Raw genomic sequence first — 20,484 nt, 5'->3', positions numbered from 1 at the left:
ATATTTATATCATTACTTTAGTCAAATATATATATACTAAATTATATATCAAATTATTGTATATATACTAAATCTTTGCTTTAATTTTTGATTGTTCAAATTTAACTGATTTTAATTTCGCGCTAAAACAAGATGGAAAAAAAATAATTTACCTTTATACCTAAATTCATTTTAAAACAAAAGAATAATAATTAGTACTTTTATTCAACCAATCATAAATGTCGTTCTTTGCTTATAAATTTACTATGAAAACTTTCGCAGTAAATTAGAAACTTACTACTATCGAAGGCTACTAAATATATAATATTCATATAATTCATTTATTTATCGTTACGTAAAAAATTTCTCTTTGATGTCAATGATTTTAATGTTGAATATAATATTTCAAATTTGTAATAAATTGTATTCTATATATATATATATATATATTTACATATATGTATAAATCTGGTATTTTTTGTAAACTGTGCTTTAGGTAATTTCTAAATAAAATAAGTGTAAAAGCAAATAGGGGTTCTCAGTGCCCCTCTCCTCTAATATTTATTTCTTTAAATTATTTATATAAATTTGTCAACAATTTATCAACAATTATCATCAATTTTATAATCAATATTAATCTTTATCTATTTTTTTTCTATCAGAATTTTAATGAGTAAATATATACATAAATACGATGTGGCGCTAATAAACGTTTTTTATGTTGTCATTTTCCATGAACTTTGGAATATTGTAGGTTTGAACTTCGATCTTAGTAATCATAGTTTTATATTTCTGTTTTGATTGCAATTTTTTAGAGCAGTATTACCGACGAATATCATACCTTTAATAATTTGATAATGCTTTAATAAAGCATGTAAAATTCACAACAATGCCAAATTATTAGGTAAGTATACTAAACATATAAATGATAATATTATCAAATGATCAAGTACGATATAAGTTTGATGATTTCTCATGAAGTACTATACAATGATATAATTTCTTATTTAATTGATGAATTAAAATAATTAAAATATTATTCATTAATTATAGTTTATATTTTATAGTTTATATTATTATTAATAAGCTAATTTCATATACTAGAACAAATTATATTTTCATAAATATTTGCAAAATAATAATATAGTACAAAAAAATATATTAATACTAATAATATAAGATCTATTACAAAAAAGTAATAATATTATGACTTTTGAAAAACTTCTTATTTACTTTCTACATTCTCTATTTATTTGTAATCGTATTAAGTATTAATATCAATTTAAAGTTTTTGAAGAAATAATACTATATAAATACCTATATCTAGTATCATTTAATCGTAATAAATTTGGGATATCTTATATAATACTTGAATAAAAGAAAGAGTTAATATATATAGCTTCATTTCTAATTAGTATTGTCTTATCCTGCTATATCCATGATGCCATATTTATCATATTTTGGTTAAAAAATAAAAAATATACTTGTAGAAATAACTTAAGTAGAAATGTACTTATTTATATAGTTGTTAGAACATTTAGTATTTGTGATTAATGCAAATTTATGTATTTTATGAAAAATTTAAGGTATGTATTATTTTCCAAGTATATAAAAAATTTTGTTTTAGATTGAGAGATAAGTATATGTCTTCTACAAAACGCACAGATTAGAAATAATAAATTACAATAATGGGCATCCTTTCCTCATTGAAAAGATCATCAATTGTACATCTTATGCTTGCCATTACATTTTTTACATCTGGCTTAATAATAAATTTCTTCCAATGTATTTTATATTTTGGGATTAGACCTTTCTCTAAGTACTTTTATCGCAAGATCAATTATTATCTTTGTTATTCATTTTATAGTGGTAAGTTGGTGCTAGAAGCTAATGCTACAAGGTACATTTTGAAAAGATAATTATATTTAAAATGTATTTTTTATTTATAGAATTAGTATGTATGGCAGAATGGTGGGCTGAAGCAGATGTTACATTTTACATAGATAAAAAAGACTTTGACAAGTATTCTGGCCACGAACATGCATATCTTCTAATGAATCATAGTTATGAAGTAGATTGGTTATTAGGGTGGATAACATGTGATCGTATAGGTGTATTAGGGGTATGTAATAAACTATTTGCAGTATGTAATGAAAAGAGAATTCTATTTGATCTGTAAAATTATAGAATTGTAAAGCATATGCCAAGAAATCTATACAGTACATTCCTACATTGGGATGGGCATGGAAATTTGCAGAAAGTATCTTTCTAGAAAGAAATTGGAATAAAGACAAAGATGTGATAGGATCTCAAATTAAAGAATTAATAGAATATCCTGATTCAATATGGGTAAGTAAGTTCTTAAGTGAAGATATTGTTCCTTTTCTTTCTAAACATATTTAATAATTTTCAGCTGCTTCTATATGCAGAGGGAACACGTGTTACATCTAAGAAGTTAGAAGCCAGTCAAAAATTTGCCAAAGAAAAGAATTTACCAATCTTAAAATATCATTTAACTCCACGCACAAAGGGATTTATTTCTAGCATTCCTTATATGAGAGGAAAAACAATGGCTATATATAATATTCAAGTAGCATTTAAAGAAAGTGATCCTGTTAAGCCTACCATGACAAATCTACTTTTAGGGAAAAAAATAGAAGGTCATATGTATATGAGGAGAATACCTTTAGAAGAAGTACCAGAAGGAGATGAAGCTGCTGCTGAATGGTTGCACAAATTATACCAAGAAAAGGTTTGATATTTTTAAATTAAATTCACATATAAATATTATGTAATAATAATTTTGTTAAAGAAAACTAAAGAAATGGCTATTGTTTTGTTTTTCTATTAGGATAAAATGATGGAAAGTTTTCATGAAACTGGCGATTTTTTTGCGACAAGTGGTGTTCTTAAAACAGATATATTCAAATTAAAAAGAAGGTATTATTCTTTGATCAATACCTTTTTTTGGGTCGTGGTAGTATTAGTACCAATGTTATATTATCTTATTCAACTCTTTTTATCTGGTTCAACTGTGTACTTTTCTATTGGATTGGCCATCATTGTTCTATGTAAGCAATCTATAATTTTATAGTAATTAAATTATTTTATATAATCTAATTTATATAAATTAGTTTATATATTATTAATACATAAAGTGTAATATTCCTCTACGTTAATAATTATAAATACTATACATTAATGTATTACCTGTTTTATAATTAATTTTTATTTTATTTTTGTTTTAGTTTATCTGCTAATGTACAAAACAATTCAAATGTCTGAGATAAGTAACAGTTCATCTTATGGGGCTGCTGATGTAAAAAAGATAAAATAAAATCTAGTTTTACTATACATAGACCATTAATATATATATTACAAAAGTGTCAAAAATTATTATTTTATAAACCATCAGTGAACATGTTAAAGATCAATACATAAAAGGGGCTTATAAAATATAATCTTATGTTTTTTTGCAATGAATCTTAAATATGTTCGATATAGATTAGATTTATTAATATATTCATATGTATCTATCTTGGCAAGATTTATATCTTTTTGTGTTAATTTTTTTTTGTATACACTAATTGTTATTGTTAATAAACGTTTTAACCTCACGTTGTTAGTAAGTGATATTCAATGTTCAACTCCATGAATATTTGTTTCATGATGCTTTTCTTGATAACCTTCGATAGGTTTAGCAATATATTTAACAGTTCGTAATTTTCCTCTAGCATCATAATAACCATAATGGCCTTTTACTGTACCATCATTGAAACGTTCCTCTAATCTGTATTGTCTGTTTTTTCTATAAAAGTTAAAATTATTGTATGTAAGCTATTAATATACAAATGATTTTATATATATAAATATATACATATACTGTTACTTTGACCCTTACCCAACTCCAGTATCAAACCCAAAGATGTATGTTTTTGGACCTTCATGGCCCTGTATTTGAAATTCTACTCTATCTCCATCAGGTGAAATTTGCGATACATTTGTAGAAGACTTTTTTTTGTAGTTTTTATTATATCCAATTTGATTTTGTGAAGCTTTCTGTAAAAAGAATTATTTATAGTTCTTTGTACAGTATAATTCTGCTTATTTTACCTTTCTTGTAAATATTTATAAATAAAATTAAATTTTGTAGAGTATTAAAATGTAGAGTTTTAATATTATTATATAATTATATCATTCAAGTTTTTACCTTTGTTACGTCTGGCGCGTGGTCACGTATGTAAGATAGATGATTACTTTCAATTGTAGGATTTGTATGATTTATAGATGTGTTCTGTTTTTCATATTTATAATTTTGTACATTATGTTGATTCATATCTTCTTGTACATTTTTATGTTTTAGTTCTTTTTTCCTTCTATTAAAATAAGTATAATAATCTTTACTTGTTGTTAATGGTGAAACTAAATTTATTATTATTTTTTTATTATTATAATTATCAGAATTGTTTTTAAGATTTTTTTCTACATTACTGCATGTCTTTTCAAGTCCACATTTATTTGTTGTATTTCTTAATATATATTTAAGTTTTGATACTTTCACAGTTTTAATATCATTTGAATGCTTCTTTGCTATATTTTGTAAATTATCTTTTATTTGTAAGTTAATTTTATCATCATAAATACTGCTGTGTATTTGTGAAGGAAATGAACAAATTAAAACAATTCCAATCAACTGTAAATAAAACAAATATTTAGTTAAGTGTTTAGATATGTATTAATGCTTTCCTTATAGATTAGATATTTCAGGTAGAAATAATGTGAAAGCAGTACACTTTTTGTTCAAATGTCACGCTTTCACGGTTCATTACATTTTATGGTCAATAACTCTAATACCTTTAAAACTAGATAATTATTTACATTTATAAATACAATGAAACATAATAAATATGTACTTACAATCCATATTATGCTGCACATTGTTTCTCAAAAGAAAGCACAAACTGAACTGCAGCTGCAACTCTTTATTCTATGAAGCATATTTAGATAAACCTGGAACTTTCCAATATCCCCACCAAGTATTCCTGCAAGCATACAAACATATTAACATTCCTTACTTTATGTAATCATTATCTTAAAAAGTATAATATTATTTCAATACCTATTCCAATATTTTCATTTTTAACTTACATAAGATCTATTATAAAAGTATTAAATATAATAATATTAAATATAATAATAATAAACTACAAGTATTATATATAATAATATTTATAAAATACATTGTATTTTATTTAGTGGCAATTACACATTTATTGATATTAGTAGCAAATAGACTTCATAACAGGAAGAATTAAATGAGCCATATCTCCGTGATATTGTATATTACTAGATAGGATAAGGAAATGTCAATTAAAATAGAAACAATCTCATTAATCTTTCATATAAGTTCAAATAACATTATAATTGAAACTGACTGTTTATGTAAGGAGTTTTATAGATTAGAATATATATTATGGGTCACAAAGGCACTTCAATCAGTAGATGGCAAAATGAAGTCTTATTTTACAGTTCTATTTGTTCTTATTTTGATATCATGCCTTCATCTTTGTGTAGTAAGTTAATAATTTTTTACAAACTTCTAATATAGAAATATTTATAAAAATTGAAAAAAAATTAATTTCAATATTAAAAAAAATTAATTTCGATTCTATTTTATTTTATATTTTGTAGGCACTAAGATGTCAGGCAATTAATCAACAAACTAATCGATTTGAAAAAATCTTAAAAAACTGTAAAAAACGAAATTTAGGACATATTAATTATGGTACTGATTCTTCTTTAAATGAAAATAATGAATCAGAAGATTCTTCTGACTCAAATGAAAATAGTTTTGATAACAAGTTTCTTATAAAAAATAATAGTAGATATTATACTAATAATTTTTTAAATGAGCAAAATAATAGGTAATGAATTCAAAAATGAATACTGTCTATATGAATTATTTTAAAATTATGTTGTTTTTCTTTTATCAGAAACAATAGAGCTGGTCAATTTACAAGAAATGATAATCCACTGTCTTTTGGTTCTAATAATGCCAATGATAGATTGAAAAATGTAGAAGATTACTATGATACAAATAATTGGGGAATGACAAATTCTAACTGGGAAAATATGAAAAATGCTGGAAGTAATCACAATTATCAAGAGAATCACAACCAAAAACAAAATGACTCTGTAAGACATAAAGAAAAATAATATTAATAATTTTTTTTAAGATATATTTATCTCACAATGGTATACTGATATTATATATTAATTTTTTATTTTACCTAATATTATAGTGTGTTATTCAATGTTTTTTCAACGAATTAAATGTCGTAAGTATTAATAAATATTAATACCGAGATTATATGTTTTACAACTGATTTAAATTATTTATTAAGGTTGATCAAAGAGGCTTTCCAATACGAGAATCTATGATACGAGTAATGACAGAAAAAATCCAGGATCCAGAATTACGTGATTTTATAGAAGAATCTATTATAAAATGTTTCTATTTTCTTAATTCTGCGAATAGAATGGAAAAATGTGAATATTCACAAAATCTAATTACCTGTTTAATAGGAAAGGGCAAAGAAGTAAGACAATTTATTATTCTATTAATTATATTTACAAATAATGTACTTTTTTAAATAATATTGTTTTCAGCAATGTGAAGATTGGAACGTATAATTGATTTTCACCATGTTTAGATTTTAGAATTTGCACCAATTTCTTCAGTATAAAATATTGCAATAATTATTAAAATTAAGAAGAATGATAAACATATTTTGTGGAAGTTATAATGTAATTACGGACAAAAATTTTAATAAATATCTATGTTAACAATTAATAAACTGTATATATTTATTTGAAATGTTTACAACAATATTATCCTACATTTTGCGTTTATAAAAACATTAGCATCTGTTAAAAAGTATTATTTTATATAGATTTTATTTTATAGATCTCTATATATTATTTACTAATATTCAAAAGTGTGATATTATCTTTACATTTATGTAAATTATTATAGTAACCAGTAAAGTATAGTATACTTTTATATGTTTTGATTATAATTATTATATCAAATGTTTTACTGTTACTTCCTTTTTTTTAAGTCTTCAAAGCGTTTCATTAGGTCATCAAAATCTATATCATCATTTTCAGATGTATTTTGAGGTAATTCACTTCCTGATGGTACAGCAGGTAGATCGGGAAGTTGAAAATTACTCATTGGAATTTTTGATCGTGGTTGAGGCTTTGGTTTTTCATCAGACTAAACAAGATAAAAAATTAATTTTCATAATTGTTAAATTCTCCAATTCTCATCTGTTTGCTATTAATAAAGTATAAAGTATAACAATTAAGTATAGTTAATTATATCTTCTACTCACTTGTTTATTTAAGTCAGGTGGGAATGAGCCATATGGAGGTGGTAAATCATCTTCCTGAATTAGATATTCAGTAATTCAATAATATTACGAATTAATTCAAAAGAAGAACTATTTATTGTTAGCTTAATTAACTTCTTGCCTCATGATTTAATTTATGATTATGCATACATACTCAATGAAGAAGTTGCATATGGACTTACTTTGCAATCTGATTATATGTTCAATATGTTTTTGCTAATATACATATTTCAAGTCTAACTCGTCTTTCTTATGTTTGTCCCATATATAGTATAACGAATTTCACAAGATATTATAAGGCAAAAAGTTAATACTTTTAAAGAGAATACATAATTACAGTAAAAGTACTAATCATTATTTTATTACTTACAGGCTTATTTGTATTAGCATTATCTAATGGGATATTATATGAAAATGCTGCAGGATTGAAGGGTGTGTTTTGATCTTTATCTGAGAAAGTAGCAGGTCCCATTGGAGGTACAAATCCTATAGGTGCACTTCCTTTCTCAGAATTCTTATTAATAAAAAATAAAAATAATATTATTTTCTTTACCTAATCTAAGGCTTTAATTCAAATAATTCCAAGTAATCCAAGTATTAATTCAAGTTTAATATCTTACCATTACATTTATATTTGGATCTGGTAGCAGAGGAGGCTGTGGAAAGCCAATAAATCCAGCTGGTTGTGGTCCATTACTACCACCACTAGCAAGATCTAAATTATTTCTAGAATCGCCGTTGTTACTTCCAATATCTATTAATACAGCATCTTCTCCTTCTGACATTATTTGAGGATCTGGTTCATATTCTATATTATAATTGTTTGCAATCTCTATTAGATATTTTTCTACTAAAAGTTTAGATGGAGACTGTACGCTCATTTTATGTTTTAATTTCTCAGATATAGTTTGTATAGCTTCTTCTTTGCAAGCTTCCGTGTATTGTCTTCCATATTTAGTAGTTAATATATCAGCAATTACTTTTATCTCTTGTACATCTGTTTGAATACGAGGTGCAGCCCAAATTATTGTAGAAATAGCTTCTGCTAGACCTTCATCTAAATTTCTATAAAAAATATAAGTATTACATTTAAGACTATAGAAATATAAGTATTACATAAAGACAAGTAAAAATATGTGGATGAATATAACAGATTTTAAATTAACAGTATCATGACTTACTTCATTTGTTGAATTAAGCCAAAGCGGGCAAGTAAGAGATCACAATACATTTCGATTAATTCCATAGCTTCTACCATATAATCTTCTCTTATAATATGTTCCACTCTAATTTTTGCTCTTTCAATTTTTCCAGCCGCAATGTAATCAGCTATTTCTTTTCGTGCTTTTTGAGCTAATTCTGTTTTCTTTTTTTCTAAAAGCTTCAATCTGTTTATAGCTAACCTAAGGTGTGTTTTCAGTTTTGTGTAATTAGGACCGCTCGAAAACATCTTCAATAACTTTTTTTGTAGTTACTTATTTGTTCAATATTAGAAATAAGGAATAGATTCCTCTCTTTTTATAAATTTTTTATTTATTTTCTGTCTAATGACAGATAACTTGTATATCTTAGAAGTGTTCTAAAAATCACTAGAAATTACTAAATACAGAATTAAACTATCTGTATTATAAAGAAATATTAGATTGATAAATGAAAGTCTTGTGAGTAAAAATCAATATGGATTATACCAGATTACTATAAAAGAAATTTTGTTTAAAAGCTTTGTTATGTTTACGCATCTCTATACTATTTTAAATTTGTGCTATATTTATTCGTATTAATGTCACATTCTTTTTAGAAGATGCAATACATGAAACAAGTACTTAAAAAAATTATTTTGCACTCTCTTGTTGCAATTTCACGTAAATTTCACAAAAAATTATCGTTATGAATCAATTTCATGGATATGATCTAAGATTACTTATGAATAACCAATAACTGCTTTTGATTCCTGAGATACACATGTGTATGTGTGTATATACATATAATGAATGTATAATATGGCAGACTCATCATACGTACAAGGCACCACCTTACATACTACTGCGCCACCTGCTTTTGCTAGTTTAGAATTACAATTTGTAGATAGTCAAACAGTCTTATACACTTTTATACTTTCACATGCCCTAGCTTCTGAGGGCCTAGCAGAAAAGTTAATAGAAGCCGATACCAGCTGATACTTTGATATACAGATTTTTCATCATGGCTTCCTTTGCATGGACTTTTAGAGGGAATATCAGCCGGTTTTTAACGGATGTACAGATATTACAATATCTTATTGTATTTATAAGTTTATTTAATCTTTCTCTATGTCTTTATGAGGACCAAGTGGGAAAATTCGATTGGTAAATCACATTTCTATTATAATTCAGTGATTATCAGAATTAGCATTTCAAATACACAAATACACTTCATCGTAAATTACTATCCATCTCGTATATATTAGAATTTTTTTACTATAATTGTAGGAAACAAAATTATGTTGGCAAAATAAAATTTGCCAGTTTTGACACAATTTCAACGGCTAAAAAGATTATTGTTGCGACCGAAGAAAATGTTATTGCCGCATTAAATCTAAAAACAGGTATGGAATCTAATTAGCTTAACAATATATATAATATATATGATATTATATATGTATTGTTATATGTTTAAATTTACAGATAGTTTATCATTGATATAATATAACATTTATTTTTTCTCACATATAATGTTGCAGAAATTGATATAAATAATTGAAAAAGAATGATAATTTTTGTATAATTTATCAGGTCAAATATTATGGAGAAGGGTATTAGAGAAAGGATACGCTGGTCGTATTCGTACATTGGGAGGTGTTGCAGATGGAGATCTGATATCTGTAAGTGGTGGAGTTCCAGCTCTTGTTCGTGCATGGGATTTAGCTACAGGGCATATACTTAATGAATGGCCAATTGCTGAACAAAACTCTGATAGGTTAGTCAAAGAAAATTGTGAAATATTAAAATTATATAGTGAAACTTTTTAAAGATAAATTTGTTACAATTCCATTCCATTGTAAAAAAATTGACTTCTTCCATGGAATCTAGAGGATTGATTATAGACTACAATTGATTTTTCAGACATGATTCTACATTTAGATCCTTTTCTACATTGGGATTGTATACTGCTAACAGGTTTTTTCTTCCATTCAGTGCACAATAATAATTGATGTATTTAACACTACACACTTCAAAAAATATACATATTACAATAACTTAAATATTCAATTTATATCACTTATTTTTATAATCTTATTTTTGCCAGGAAATATTAGAGAATGAAATATCAATATCATGAAATGGACTTTAAATGGAGTTGTTAGAATTTTTAATATTTATGTTATATTATATAAAATTAATTGTTTTCATATATTATAAAATTAAATATTTTGTGACATAGAATAGAAGAAGTAAAATGGCATATCAAAGATGGAACATTACATCATATTTTACCTATCTACAATAGTGGAGTTGAGGTAACATCATATGATAGTAAAACTGGTGAAAAATTAAAATCAAGAAAAGTATCAGCTCCATTTATAACTTCTGAAACAGAGTAAGATTCATATAAATTATATTATTTATGTGATATATACTTATTTTTAGAATAATTGATATGTAAAAATTGTATTATTCTTTTTTCATAGATGTGTTTTAGTTGCCCCATATTTAGCTTGCTTAAAGGGGGACAATTCTTTAGGCATGCTGTTTTTAGTACATTTATTTAATACAAATATAGAACCTCAAATGGTTACTATAAATACTATATTTGGTGCTGGAACACAAGGACCATACCAATTAGAATCTGTACTTGGAGATGAAACTGTAGTATCTATCACTGCAGATAACAATCAAAGAAAACGAATTCTTGTTGTTGGAGAAACTTCAGTTCCAATTCAAAGAGATATTGCAGGTGATACAACTCTATATATCACTTCTATAGATAATCAAAAAGTATTGCTAGAATCAACTTATAGAAATGAAGTAAGTAAAGATCGATTTTTATTTTATATATTTAAATATTCAATCTTATTTATTTTTAATCAATATATCTGTAATTTAGATTACAGAAGTTGTAGCAACAGATCTTTTGACATTTAATCCACTACCAAACATAACTGGAACTTTTTCACATGTTTCATTGTTATCACCTGTAATAGTGGCATCAGTTTGTGTACGTCAAACAAAAGGATTAACATGCCGTTATTTGTTGTCTTCACAAGATCATAGTATTGCATTGTTGCAACATAACAAATTAGTATGGGCAAGAGAAGAGGCACTTGCAAAAATTGTAGCTGTTGAAATTATTGAATTACCTATGTCAGATAGAGATCAAGCCATTGAAACGGAATTTGATCAGAAAGAAAGTATGTATAATTTTTTTTAATAATTATAAATTAAAGTTAAAATCACAAAGTACAATTGCATATGCATATTCCCCTTCAAAAATATTGGGGAACAAAAGTAAAAAAATAAAAATAAAAGAAAACAAAAATATACGAAGTATAAGACAACAGTTTTTCTGAACATATAAAGACATATTAAAAAATAGTTTTTTTATTTTTTGAGTTTTATGCCTGTACTGTCGTGAGTTGAAAATCTATCAGTATTTAAAACTGTTAAAGTTTACATACTGATGGATTGAGAATGCTTATGATATATCTACTTTTAAGATTTTGTATACTGTTATTACTTTTTAGTAAGTTTCACAGAAAAGCTTGCTATTGCAACTATTAATAACTGTTGTGATTAACTGATACTATTTAGTGGCAATTAATTTCTGAGAAATAATATATTTCTTAAGTTATATTAATTAACTTTTCTTTTGTGAATGGCTGCTGGCAGGTATTGATGTAGACATTTCATGTAAGTAGTGGAGCAGGAAAAACTAATTTGAAAAACATTTTTCTTACTGCTATCTACAAAATTTATATTTGCATGATTTAGCAGTATATATCTACAATAGAAATATTAATGTTTACCCGCCTAAATTTAAATGTGTTCCTTTATGGATGCTTTAAAAGGATAAATTAAGTTTATAATAATTTTTTGCACAATATCATTAAAAGATAATATTCATTTAATATTCAACAATTTTTTATTAGGAAATATAGTTTTACATATATTTATGCATAGTTCAAAAGAAATTTTATGCATGTGCAATTAAAAAACAGATAGTGCTTATTATAAATATAGATGTATTAATTTTTATTATGCTAATTTGCAAATGAATCGTGATTATTAAAATACCTGCTATATGCTAATTTTTATTATATGATTAACATAATAATACTTAAGCAATTGCAATAAATAGATATAAATATGCAAATATTTTTTATTTTTATCTCTTAATTTTGCTTTATTTCAAATTAATTTCGAATAATTTGTTTCTATTTTTTTTATACCCAGGGGATGTGTTAAGCATGATGTTAAGAAGAATTATTTCTCAATTTAATCAAGCAAAAGCTTTTATACAATCTATGCTAGATTTGGTTCCACAGCAATCTAATCAACGAACCGATTTAGTACGAGATAAATTCAATTTACATAAAATGATTGTTACTGTTACATCAGCTGGAAAGGTATAAAAAAGAATACAATGGATTATAATTTCTACATAATTTTACAATATTGCCACATAAAATATATTTTTATTTCGTTTTATAGATCTTTGGTATTGAAACTAGAAAAGGCGAAATTATTTGGCAACTTAAAATACCAAATATTCGTGGATTTAACAAAATATCAGATACAATGGTTTTATACGTACAACGAGGAAGTAGGCATTTTCCTTATCCACCTCAATGTGCATTATTAGCAGAAGATAAAGTACTGTTTCATTTGCATTTTAAATAATATTTTATAATATGATTTATTTCTATCAATAGTTACAATTGTTTATATCTTAGGTATCTGGAGAAGGTATTATATTTACATTCAATCCAATTACTGGACAGCCTTTAGATGGATTGATAAAATTAGGATACAGAATAAAACAATCTATGTTACTTCATGTAACGACAGATGATTTTCTACGAGGCATTCTTATACTCGATGCACGAGATAAAATTCATGTCTATCCTGAAAGTGCAACTACTATTGCAGCTTCTCTGGGAAAGAATACTTATATATTTACTGCAGATCAAACTACAGGCTTGTTATCTGGATTTTCTCTTTCATACAGTACATCTCAGGTCTTAAAAATATTAATAATTGCAAAGTATAACAAAACAATTAAAAAATAATAACTGAGAATTTTTTTTATAGGAGTTAATAGCTCATAAAGTTTGGGAATTATTACTCTCTCCAAAAAGTCAAAAAATAATACAAGTTATCTCAAAAAGTCCAATCGAACGTGTCCACTCTCAAGGTAGAGTTTTAAGTGATAGATCTGTCCTATATAAATACATTAATCCAAATTTAGTAGCTGTGGTATCAGAAGGTGTTGGAAGTACTCACAAAAGTGAGTATATTATAAAAATAATACTCCTATATGTAAAAAAAATTGTTATGCAATTAACTAAAAATTATATATTTATATTTTTTTTTAATAATGATATAGATACACTCAATCTTTATTTACTGGATGTAGTATCAGGTGCCATGATATTTTCTATTGTGCATAAAAGAGTTCGTGGTCCATTTCATATAGTACATTCTGAGAACTGGTTGATATATAGCTATTTTAATGAAAAAAGTCGAAGAACCGAAATTGCAACTTTGGAACTTTATGAAGGAAAAATACAGAGTAATACAACAGGTAAATCAAGTAGCCACTATTCAAAAGTATCCTTCATACTTAATAAATATAATATATTATATATTCACATTATTATTTAATTATTTAACAGTGTTTTCTTCTTTGGTTACAACCAAATTACCCATCGTGGAAAGACAAGCATACATTTTTCCAGCATCAATAGAATATATGAGAGAGACTATTACAGAGAAAGGTATCACTAGTAAACATATTATAGGTATGTTTGTTTATTAATAATTTCTAAACATAAAAGAAATATATTCTTAATAATTGTAAATTATAACTGTACTTAACAGTTTCCCTAGCAAATGGTGGAATTATAGAATTACCATGGATGATGGTGGATCCTAGACGTCCTATTAATCCTGAAATGCGTGAAGAAGGTGTTATACCATATATGCCTGAAATACCAATTCATATGGATACTATTATAAATTATAATCAAAGTATATTTAGAGTATTAGGCATTCATACTAGTCCTAGTGGTCTTGAAAGTACCTGTTTAGTTTTTGTATATGGATTAGGTAAGTTATAATGAAGTCAACTTTTTTAATTATTGTACAATTTGTGTACACAAAAATGCACATTTCATGTTATACTTTTAACAGATATGTTCTACACGCGAGTGGCACCATCTAAAACATTCGATGTGTTAAAAGAAGATTTCGACTATTATCTCATTGTAATAGTATTAGCAGCATTATTAATATCGTCGTATGTAACGAAGAAATTAGCATCACAGAAGGCTCAGAAGCAGGCATGGAAATGATAACATTGATTTTAATAAAGAATCAATGTGTAACATTTTTAAGTATTTCATCACTATAGGCAAAGTTTTTGCTAATGATTTGTAAAAAAAACTGTTTTATAAATAGTTAATTATAATACGAAGTAAATGCATTAGCTTTGTTATCTATCCCAGAATTTTTTAACACAATGCTGTAGAATTTATATCTTTACTGGTACAAGGCGCACAGATTAGATAGTTTTCTTTTAAAAATTTTAAATCTATTAAGAGATATGCAATTTAATGCATGCTAAGAGGACCATACAATTAAAAGATTATCGTAAATATCTCATGTTTAAAGAATATCATTTTTTTTATAACAGACTTAAACAAATAGCATTTTTCTTTGAAAAAGAGTTTTTATATATACATATGTGTGTGTGTATATATATATATATATATATATATATATATATATATATATATATATATATGCTGTAAGAAAAAATCTACATGTGCATATCTTGTACCTCTACAAAGGATATCCAATTTGTTATATCATCAAGTATTTTACATTGTCATGTAATACTTTCCAAAAAAATTGTTTTCACAATTAATTATGATGTTTTTAAAAAATGTGTAAAATACATTGCTTTTGTTAACATAATTATTATTTTATTTCTTTTCACAAGTCCATGATAATGATGGTATTAAATCTTATTCCGCATGTATGTGAATATTTCTTAAGTATACAAATTTAAATAATAAAATAAGTTCGAGCACATTCCACTTCAGAAACTTGAAGAGATGTAGCTTTCTTATAATAATAGCAGTGTGTATTTCATACATATATATTGTAGTTATTTATGATTATTGAATGTAAATCACCTACATGTTTCTAGAAGACTTTTAGTCACATGGAAAATATTTTTCGTAGTAGTTTCCGGTATAAGTTTGCGAGTATATACATATTTATTTTATCAATTATATTCTTATATTTAGAAATAACTTTTTATTATCTCCTATGTTTGACTAGATTTTTTCTTGGATATATGTAATTATTATTCTTACATTTTTGAAATATTCATTTGGTATAGCATTTTCTGTAATCTGAAAGAATGTAAAATAATGATGTATAAAATTCATATATTGAAAAAAAAAAAAATAAAGAAATATTTGAAAACATGTATAACTTTTTAAACATATACATTACCTTTAAGTATTCCAAATTGAACGTTTTATTGGTTGGAATTTTTGCTATTTTAGAATGCCAAATACTAAGACATTTCACCCAAACAATATCGCTATTATAATTAGCAAGTTCTTTATACATATTTACGCAACAATTCTGCAACAAGTATTATACAATTAATCTCTTTTATGTTAGTATATTATTCAACACTAATAAGTACTTTACTTGTAATAGCGGATGTTGATGTGAACTGAGATATGGTTCTGTTATACTCAATACATTCCATACATCCTTCTCACGAAGTTTAAGATCTTTTACAATTTGGCTCAATGTAGATATCAATTTTCTTTGAAGTTTGTACATTTGTGTGAACTTATAAACTGCATCAATGGGCTTATTATAGCTTTCTTTAGCAGATTTATTCAAAAACTTTGATAATGCCGGCAGTATTTGTCTATATTGTTATTAAACAATTAAAAATTTTAATTTAATTTTTTTTATATAAACTAATATAATCTGACTTACTTTAATGTTCTGCACCTAATGAAATCTTTAGAAATATGTGCAAGTACACAAAATAATTGCCATGCACGATTAATAACAAGTACATTTTGATCTTGAAATCTGTCTACTAATGGATGCCAAAGTTGATGTACAATTGGTAATAATTGATTTTCCCATTTGATTAAAATTGGTAAAGCTTCCTCTAAAGTTAACATAGCAATGAGTGATTGTTTTATATCTTTTGAAGGTAGAAAATGTAAGCATCTTTTCAAAACATCTTCAATCATTTGTATATGTATTGGTAAAGATTTATTATTCTCTTCTATAAAAAAAAAAGATCTTTTATTTACTTTAATTTAAAATAATGATAAATGATGTTTATTATGCACTCATACTAAAATATATATATAATTATAAATTTGAAAATATAATACCTTCCTCCAGAGATATCGGATTGATTTCAGATTCTACACTGTGTATTTCTGTATTTTGTATGTCCGTATTTGCATCATTAAAATTTTGGTCAATTTTTTCATTTGCTTTTTTTGCTTCATAATATTCTAATAAATTTTGTATAATAATCTCTGCAGAATCTTTTTGTGTTAATGTAGGTGATGCTACTGTTACATATGTATTTGAGTCTGATACTAATCTCTTTATATACATTATAAATATATAAAAAACTTTTAAAAAAGAATACGTATTTCGTTTTTGAAAGACAGTATTTAACTGCAGAAGAACATCTTGTACAATTTCTTTTAAACATGGTAATACATCCATAGAACTATATTTCATCACAACTCCAACAACATCAAGGACTCCTGGATTTCTTTCTAATCTACGTAATTTAACAGTAACATGATAAGAGAAATAATCGACATTAACACGTAAAAGATCTCCTATTGTTTTATGTTTTTGTGATTCTGCAATATTTTGTAGAGTTTGAATTCCTACATAACTTAAAAGACTATTTGGACTTCCTGCAATAAAAATATAATAAAAATAACACATCTATACATATATAAATAAATGAGAGTAAATATTACCTGCTCTTTCAATAATTAAATATAAAGTCTTAAGTAGAAAACTTTCATAATTGTCTTCTAAATTCTTTGCAATTTGTCCTAAACCTTCTGTTAAAAGGCAACATTGTACTACATTATTCTGTGCAACACATAATGGTATATCCTCTGTAACTTCGAGAGGTAAATACCAAAAATCTTCTGTAGTATAAAATTCAATTATTTCCTTATATAAGGACAATGTTGATGTATTTTTAATAGGAACTATAATATTACAAAATTAATACTTTAATTTGTTTGTAGAAAATCTAAATGTTTTAAGATAAATATTTTATTTACCATTTACTATGGAATTAAGTAGAAATATTAATTCTTTTCTATGTTGAGATACATTATACATAGCTTGAAGAATATTATCAACTAAAATTCTTAAATCACTGTATGTTCCCAGAAGCTGACATATTGTAAAAATTTTTTCTTTACAACAAATATCCTGAATAAACTTAAATTGTCTCCATGAATGTGTTTGGCTGTGATGAGTCAAATTATCAAGATCTTTTACACCAATATCTTCTAAAAGAGTAATATCACTGCAATCTATTTCAATCATGTATAAAAGAGCCTGTAACAATCTCTGTACGTGTGCCGCTGATTGTATAGTAGTAGGCAATCTTTCTTTTCCTAATAATCGTAAATATCCACAGAGGTGATTTAAACCTACTAGTTGTTCACTATCATCTATAAATTATATGAATATTGAATATATCAGAAAAAAATATAAATTTTTGTACACAAATTACAATATATGAATAATATTAATACCAGAACTTCTTACGATACGTGGCAATTGTGTAAGTAACTTGTAAAAACTTTCTTCTAATAATTCAATCAATGGTCTCATATCTATATTTTGCATGTAAGATTCATTAACTTTATCTAGTGCTTTTTTAGCTTCTTCTTTGACTTCTTCGTTGTCATCTTCAGATAAGGAAATCAAATATTCTATTAACTCCATAATGCTTGGTTTCATATTTCTTTATAGAATGAATATATGTCAATATATATATTTTTATATATATATATATATATATATATATATATATATATATCATAAGTTATAATTAAAAATATAATATTTATCATAAGTGATTATACCTGGCACACATTGTAATTAATAAAGTAATACTCGTAGCTAATTCTTTTCTGACTTTATAATGTGAATGTTTTCTTAAAGAACCCATTGCTTGTATAAGTATGTTTAATTTAACAGCTGCGGCATTCAGCCACTCTTGATTCCTTGTAGTAGAATTTAGAAACTTTTCAATTCCAGCAGCTCCTTCAAGACGTAATTTTTTTCCTAATGGATCAATTGAATTTGTTTGTTGCTTATTAAAGCTAATAACTGAAGGTATATTTTCTTCATTATCTGTATCTTGCATTACAATACATATTATTCTAGCCCATGCTTTGATAGCCATCTAAAATTATTTTAGTATATTGTTTATTTTTATTCTATGTTTATATAATAAGTAAAGTATAATAATAACATATATAAATCTTAATACCATTGTAATCTTATGTCCCTGAATATCACTTCCCATAGCAATTTCTTGTAATCCACTAGCAATACCTGGTAAAAATAACATGATTGTGTCTGCTATTTGGTTTGTCAAAACAATATCAGACTTATCTGAAGAATCATCTACATAGCACAAGGTCATTATTGTTTCGATGGCTATTAACCTGTATCATAAAATAATTTCATACAATTTCTATATTTATAGTATAAGAACAAAGATGAAATAATAATGTATATAAATCACCTCAGGTAACGTGACTTTTCATATTTAGCTATTAATACACATAAATATATACCATGAGCAAGTGTAGGTGCATATTGTCGTGTATATAATTCTTCAATAACATTCGTAAAACAGCGATTTAATAAATCTTGAAGACAGAGAAGTACTGTTTCTTTTAATTCTTCATGTGAAGAAATAACTGTAAAATTATTTTCAGTTATAAAAAGATATATGATTACCATTATTTTTACTTAATAAATAAGAATTATTACGCACTCCTTTGTGATTGATTTTTATCATAAATTTGAGATAAAATGACAGTGTATAATTTATTAAAAGATTTAAAATTTGTAATCCTGGCTTTTGATAGAACAGTTCTTATGATCTTCACTAAATGTTCCTTTGAATGTTTACTAAGAAAAAAAGAATAAACCATGTATAGATAGAATATCACGTTTATTAATATAATAAAAATATGAATTTCTATGTTACCTGACATCCTCATTTTGTAAATGAATAATTACAGGGAACAGAATATAATCAAGTAAATCTTGAATAATACCATCTGAGATTGTTTTTATACAATCTATGATTTGCGACGCACATTTTATACTCGGATCTTTGATTAACGAATCACAAAGAGGTTTGAGCGTTATAAAACCTTTTTGGACTGCATGTCGTTCCATAATTATTAAACAAAGTGATATCTATAAATTTTATTTACTTCATATGATTATCTTATGTTAACAATAGAGAAGTTATTATTTTTAATTCGTGTTCTATGCGTTTTTACATAATAAAATAGTAATTAGATGTAATTTATAAATATGTAAATTATACAAATTAATAAGTATACAAATATATAACAAGAAACTGATGCCGTGACTGACTTAGTATTACGGTCTTTAGAAATAACATAGTAAAAAATAAAATTTGTATTTTACTCTCAGTCGCTTTTTATTCAGCGATACTTCGATCTTCCAGTTAATTCTAATTATAATCGATATTCTACGACTTAATAATCGATGTCTCAACAGGTTTTCTTGAAACGATTAATCGATAG

At 25.4% G+C, this 20,484-nt stretch overlaps 5 protein-coding genes across 10 annotated transcripts; 3 read left to right on the top strand and 2 right to left on the bottom strand.

Annotated features, from left to right (window-relative positions):
- Positions 1-494: 494 nt before the first annotated feature.
- LOC124421607 (1-acyl-sn-glycerol-3-phosphate acyltransferase gamma-like) lies at positions 495-3,596 on the top strand. Of its 2 annotated transcripts, XM_046957024.1 has the most exons (7): positions 495-883; positions 1,607-1,848; positions 1,929-2,101; positions 2,167-2,328; positions 2,393-2,731; positions 2,831-3,050; positions 3,228-3,596. In XM_046957024.1, the coding sequence occupies exons 2-7, from the start codon at positions 1,668-1,670 to the stop codon at positions 3,314-3,316; spliced, it is 1,164 nt and encodes a 387-aa protein (XP_046812980.1). In that variant the 5' UTR covers positions 495-883; positions 1,607-1,667; the 3' UTR covers positions 3,317-3,596. The 2 variants fall into 2 exon arrangements, with proteins under 2 accessions (XP_046812980.1, XP_046813070.1); XM_046957114.1 differs by lacking the exon at positions 1,607-1,848.
- A 311-nt stretch (positions 3,597-3,907) lies between these two features.
- Positions 3,908-6,790, top strand: LOC124421758 (odorant-binding protein 59a). Of its 2 annotated transcripts, none has more exons than XM_046957383.1 (7): positions 3,908-3,962; positions 5,427-5,552; positions 5,671-5,903; positions 5,973-6,174; positions 6,282-6,317; positions 6,384-6,578; positions 6,649-6,790. In XM_046957383.1, exons 1-7 carry the CDS (start codon positions 3,909-3,911, stop codon positions 6,670-6,672), a joined length of 870 nt encoding a protein of 289 aa, XP_046813339.1. In that variant the 5' UTR covers position 3,908; the 3' UTR covers positions 6,673-6,790. The 2 variants fall into 2 exon arrangements, with proteins under 2 accessions (XP_046813339.1, XP_046813425.1); XM_046957469.1 differs by lacking the exon at positions 3,908-3,962 and adding an exon at positions 4,024-4,099.
- A 42-nt stretch (positions 6,791-6,832) lies between these two features.
- LOC124421709 (IST1 homolog) lies at positions 6,833-9,333 on the bottom strand. Its single transcript, XM_046957249.1, has 5 exons — positions 8,576-9,333; positions 8,015-8,459; positions 7,765-7,908; positions 7,377-7,430; positions 6,833-7,258 (listed from the first exon to the last, which is right to left on the bottom strand). Exons 1-5 carry the CDS (start codon positions 8,842-8,844, stop codon positions 7,082-7,084), a joined length of 1,089 nt encoding a protein of 362 aa, XP_046813205.1. The 5' UTR covers positions 8,845-9,333; the 3' UTR covers positions 6,833-7,081.
- Positions 9,334-9,454: 121 nt separating this feature from the next.
- LOC124432730 (ER membrane protein complex subunit 1) lies at positions 9,455-15,070 on the top strand. Of its 3 annotated transcripts, XM_046981888.1 has the most exons (16): positions 9,455-9,739; positions 9,863-9,978; positions 10,166-10,349; positions 10,496-10,549; positions 10,815-10,970; positions 11,062-11,398; positions 11,478-11,781; positions 12,260-12,280; positions 12,824-12,996; positions 13,082-13,243; positions 13,324-13,608; positions 13,682-13,877; positions 13,977-14,174; positions 14,266-14,391; positions 14,471-14,698; positions 14,783-15,070. In XM_046981888.1, exons 1-16 carry the CDS (start codon positions 9,597-9,599, stop codon positions 14,941-14,943), a joined length of 2,844 nt encoding a protein of 947 aa, XP_046837844.1. In that variant the 5' UTR covers positions 9,455-9,596; the 3' UTR covers positions 14,944-15,070. The 3 variants fall into 3 exon arrangements, with proteins under 3 accessions (XP_046837844.1, XP_046838030.1, XP_046837934.1); XM_046982074.1 differs by lacking the exon at positions 10,496-10,549; XM_046981978.1 differs by lacking the exon at positions 12,260-12,280.
- Positions 15,071-15,554: 484 nt separating this feature from the next.
- Positions 15,555-20,378, bottom strand: LOC124432579 (TELO2-interacting protein 1 homolog). 2 transcript variants are annotated; one of them, XM_046981672.1, is made up of 13 exons: positions 19,914-20,378; positions 19,698-19,834; positions 19,443-19,620; positions 19,185-19,362; positions 18,775-19,097; positions 18,442-18,653; positions 17,959-18,357; positions 17,644-17,883; positions 17,032-17,577; positions 16,619-16,919; positions 16,319-16,547; positions 16,115-16,249; positions 15,555-16,011 (listed from the first exon to the last, which is right to left on the bottom strand). In XM_046981672.1, exons 1-13 carry the CDS (start codon positions 20,105-20,107, stop codon positions 15,934-15,936), a joined length of 3,150 nt encoding a protein of 1,049 aa, XP_046837628.1. In that variant the 5' UTR covers positions 20,108-20,378; the 3' UTR covers positions 15,555-15,933. The 2 variants fall into 2 exon arrangements, with proteins under 2 accessions (XP_046837628.1, XP_046837719.1); XM_046981763.1 differs by lacking the exons at positions 19,698-19,834; positions 19,914-20,378 and having other exon boundaries at positions 19,495-19,620.
- Positions 20,379-20,484: the final 106 nt, after the last annotated feature.

This window comes from Vespa crabro, chromosome 1 (genome assembly GCF_910589235.1).
Source record: "Vespa crabro chromosome 1, iyVesCrab1.2, whole genome shotgun sequence".
NCBI lineage: Eukaryota > Metazoa > Arthropoda > Insecta > Hymenoptera > Vespidae > Vespa > Vespa crabro.
This window is presented reverse-complemented; position numbering and strand designations above follow the sequence as displayed.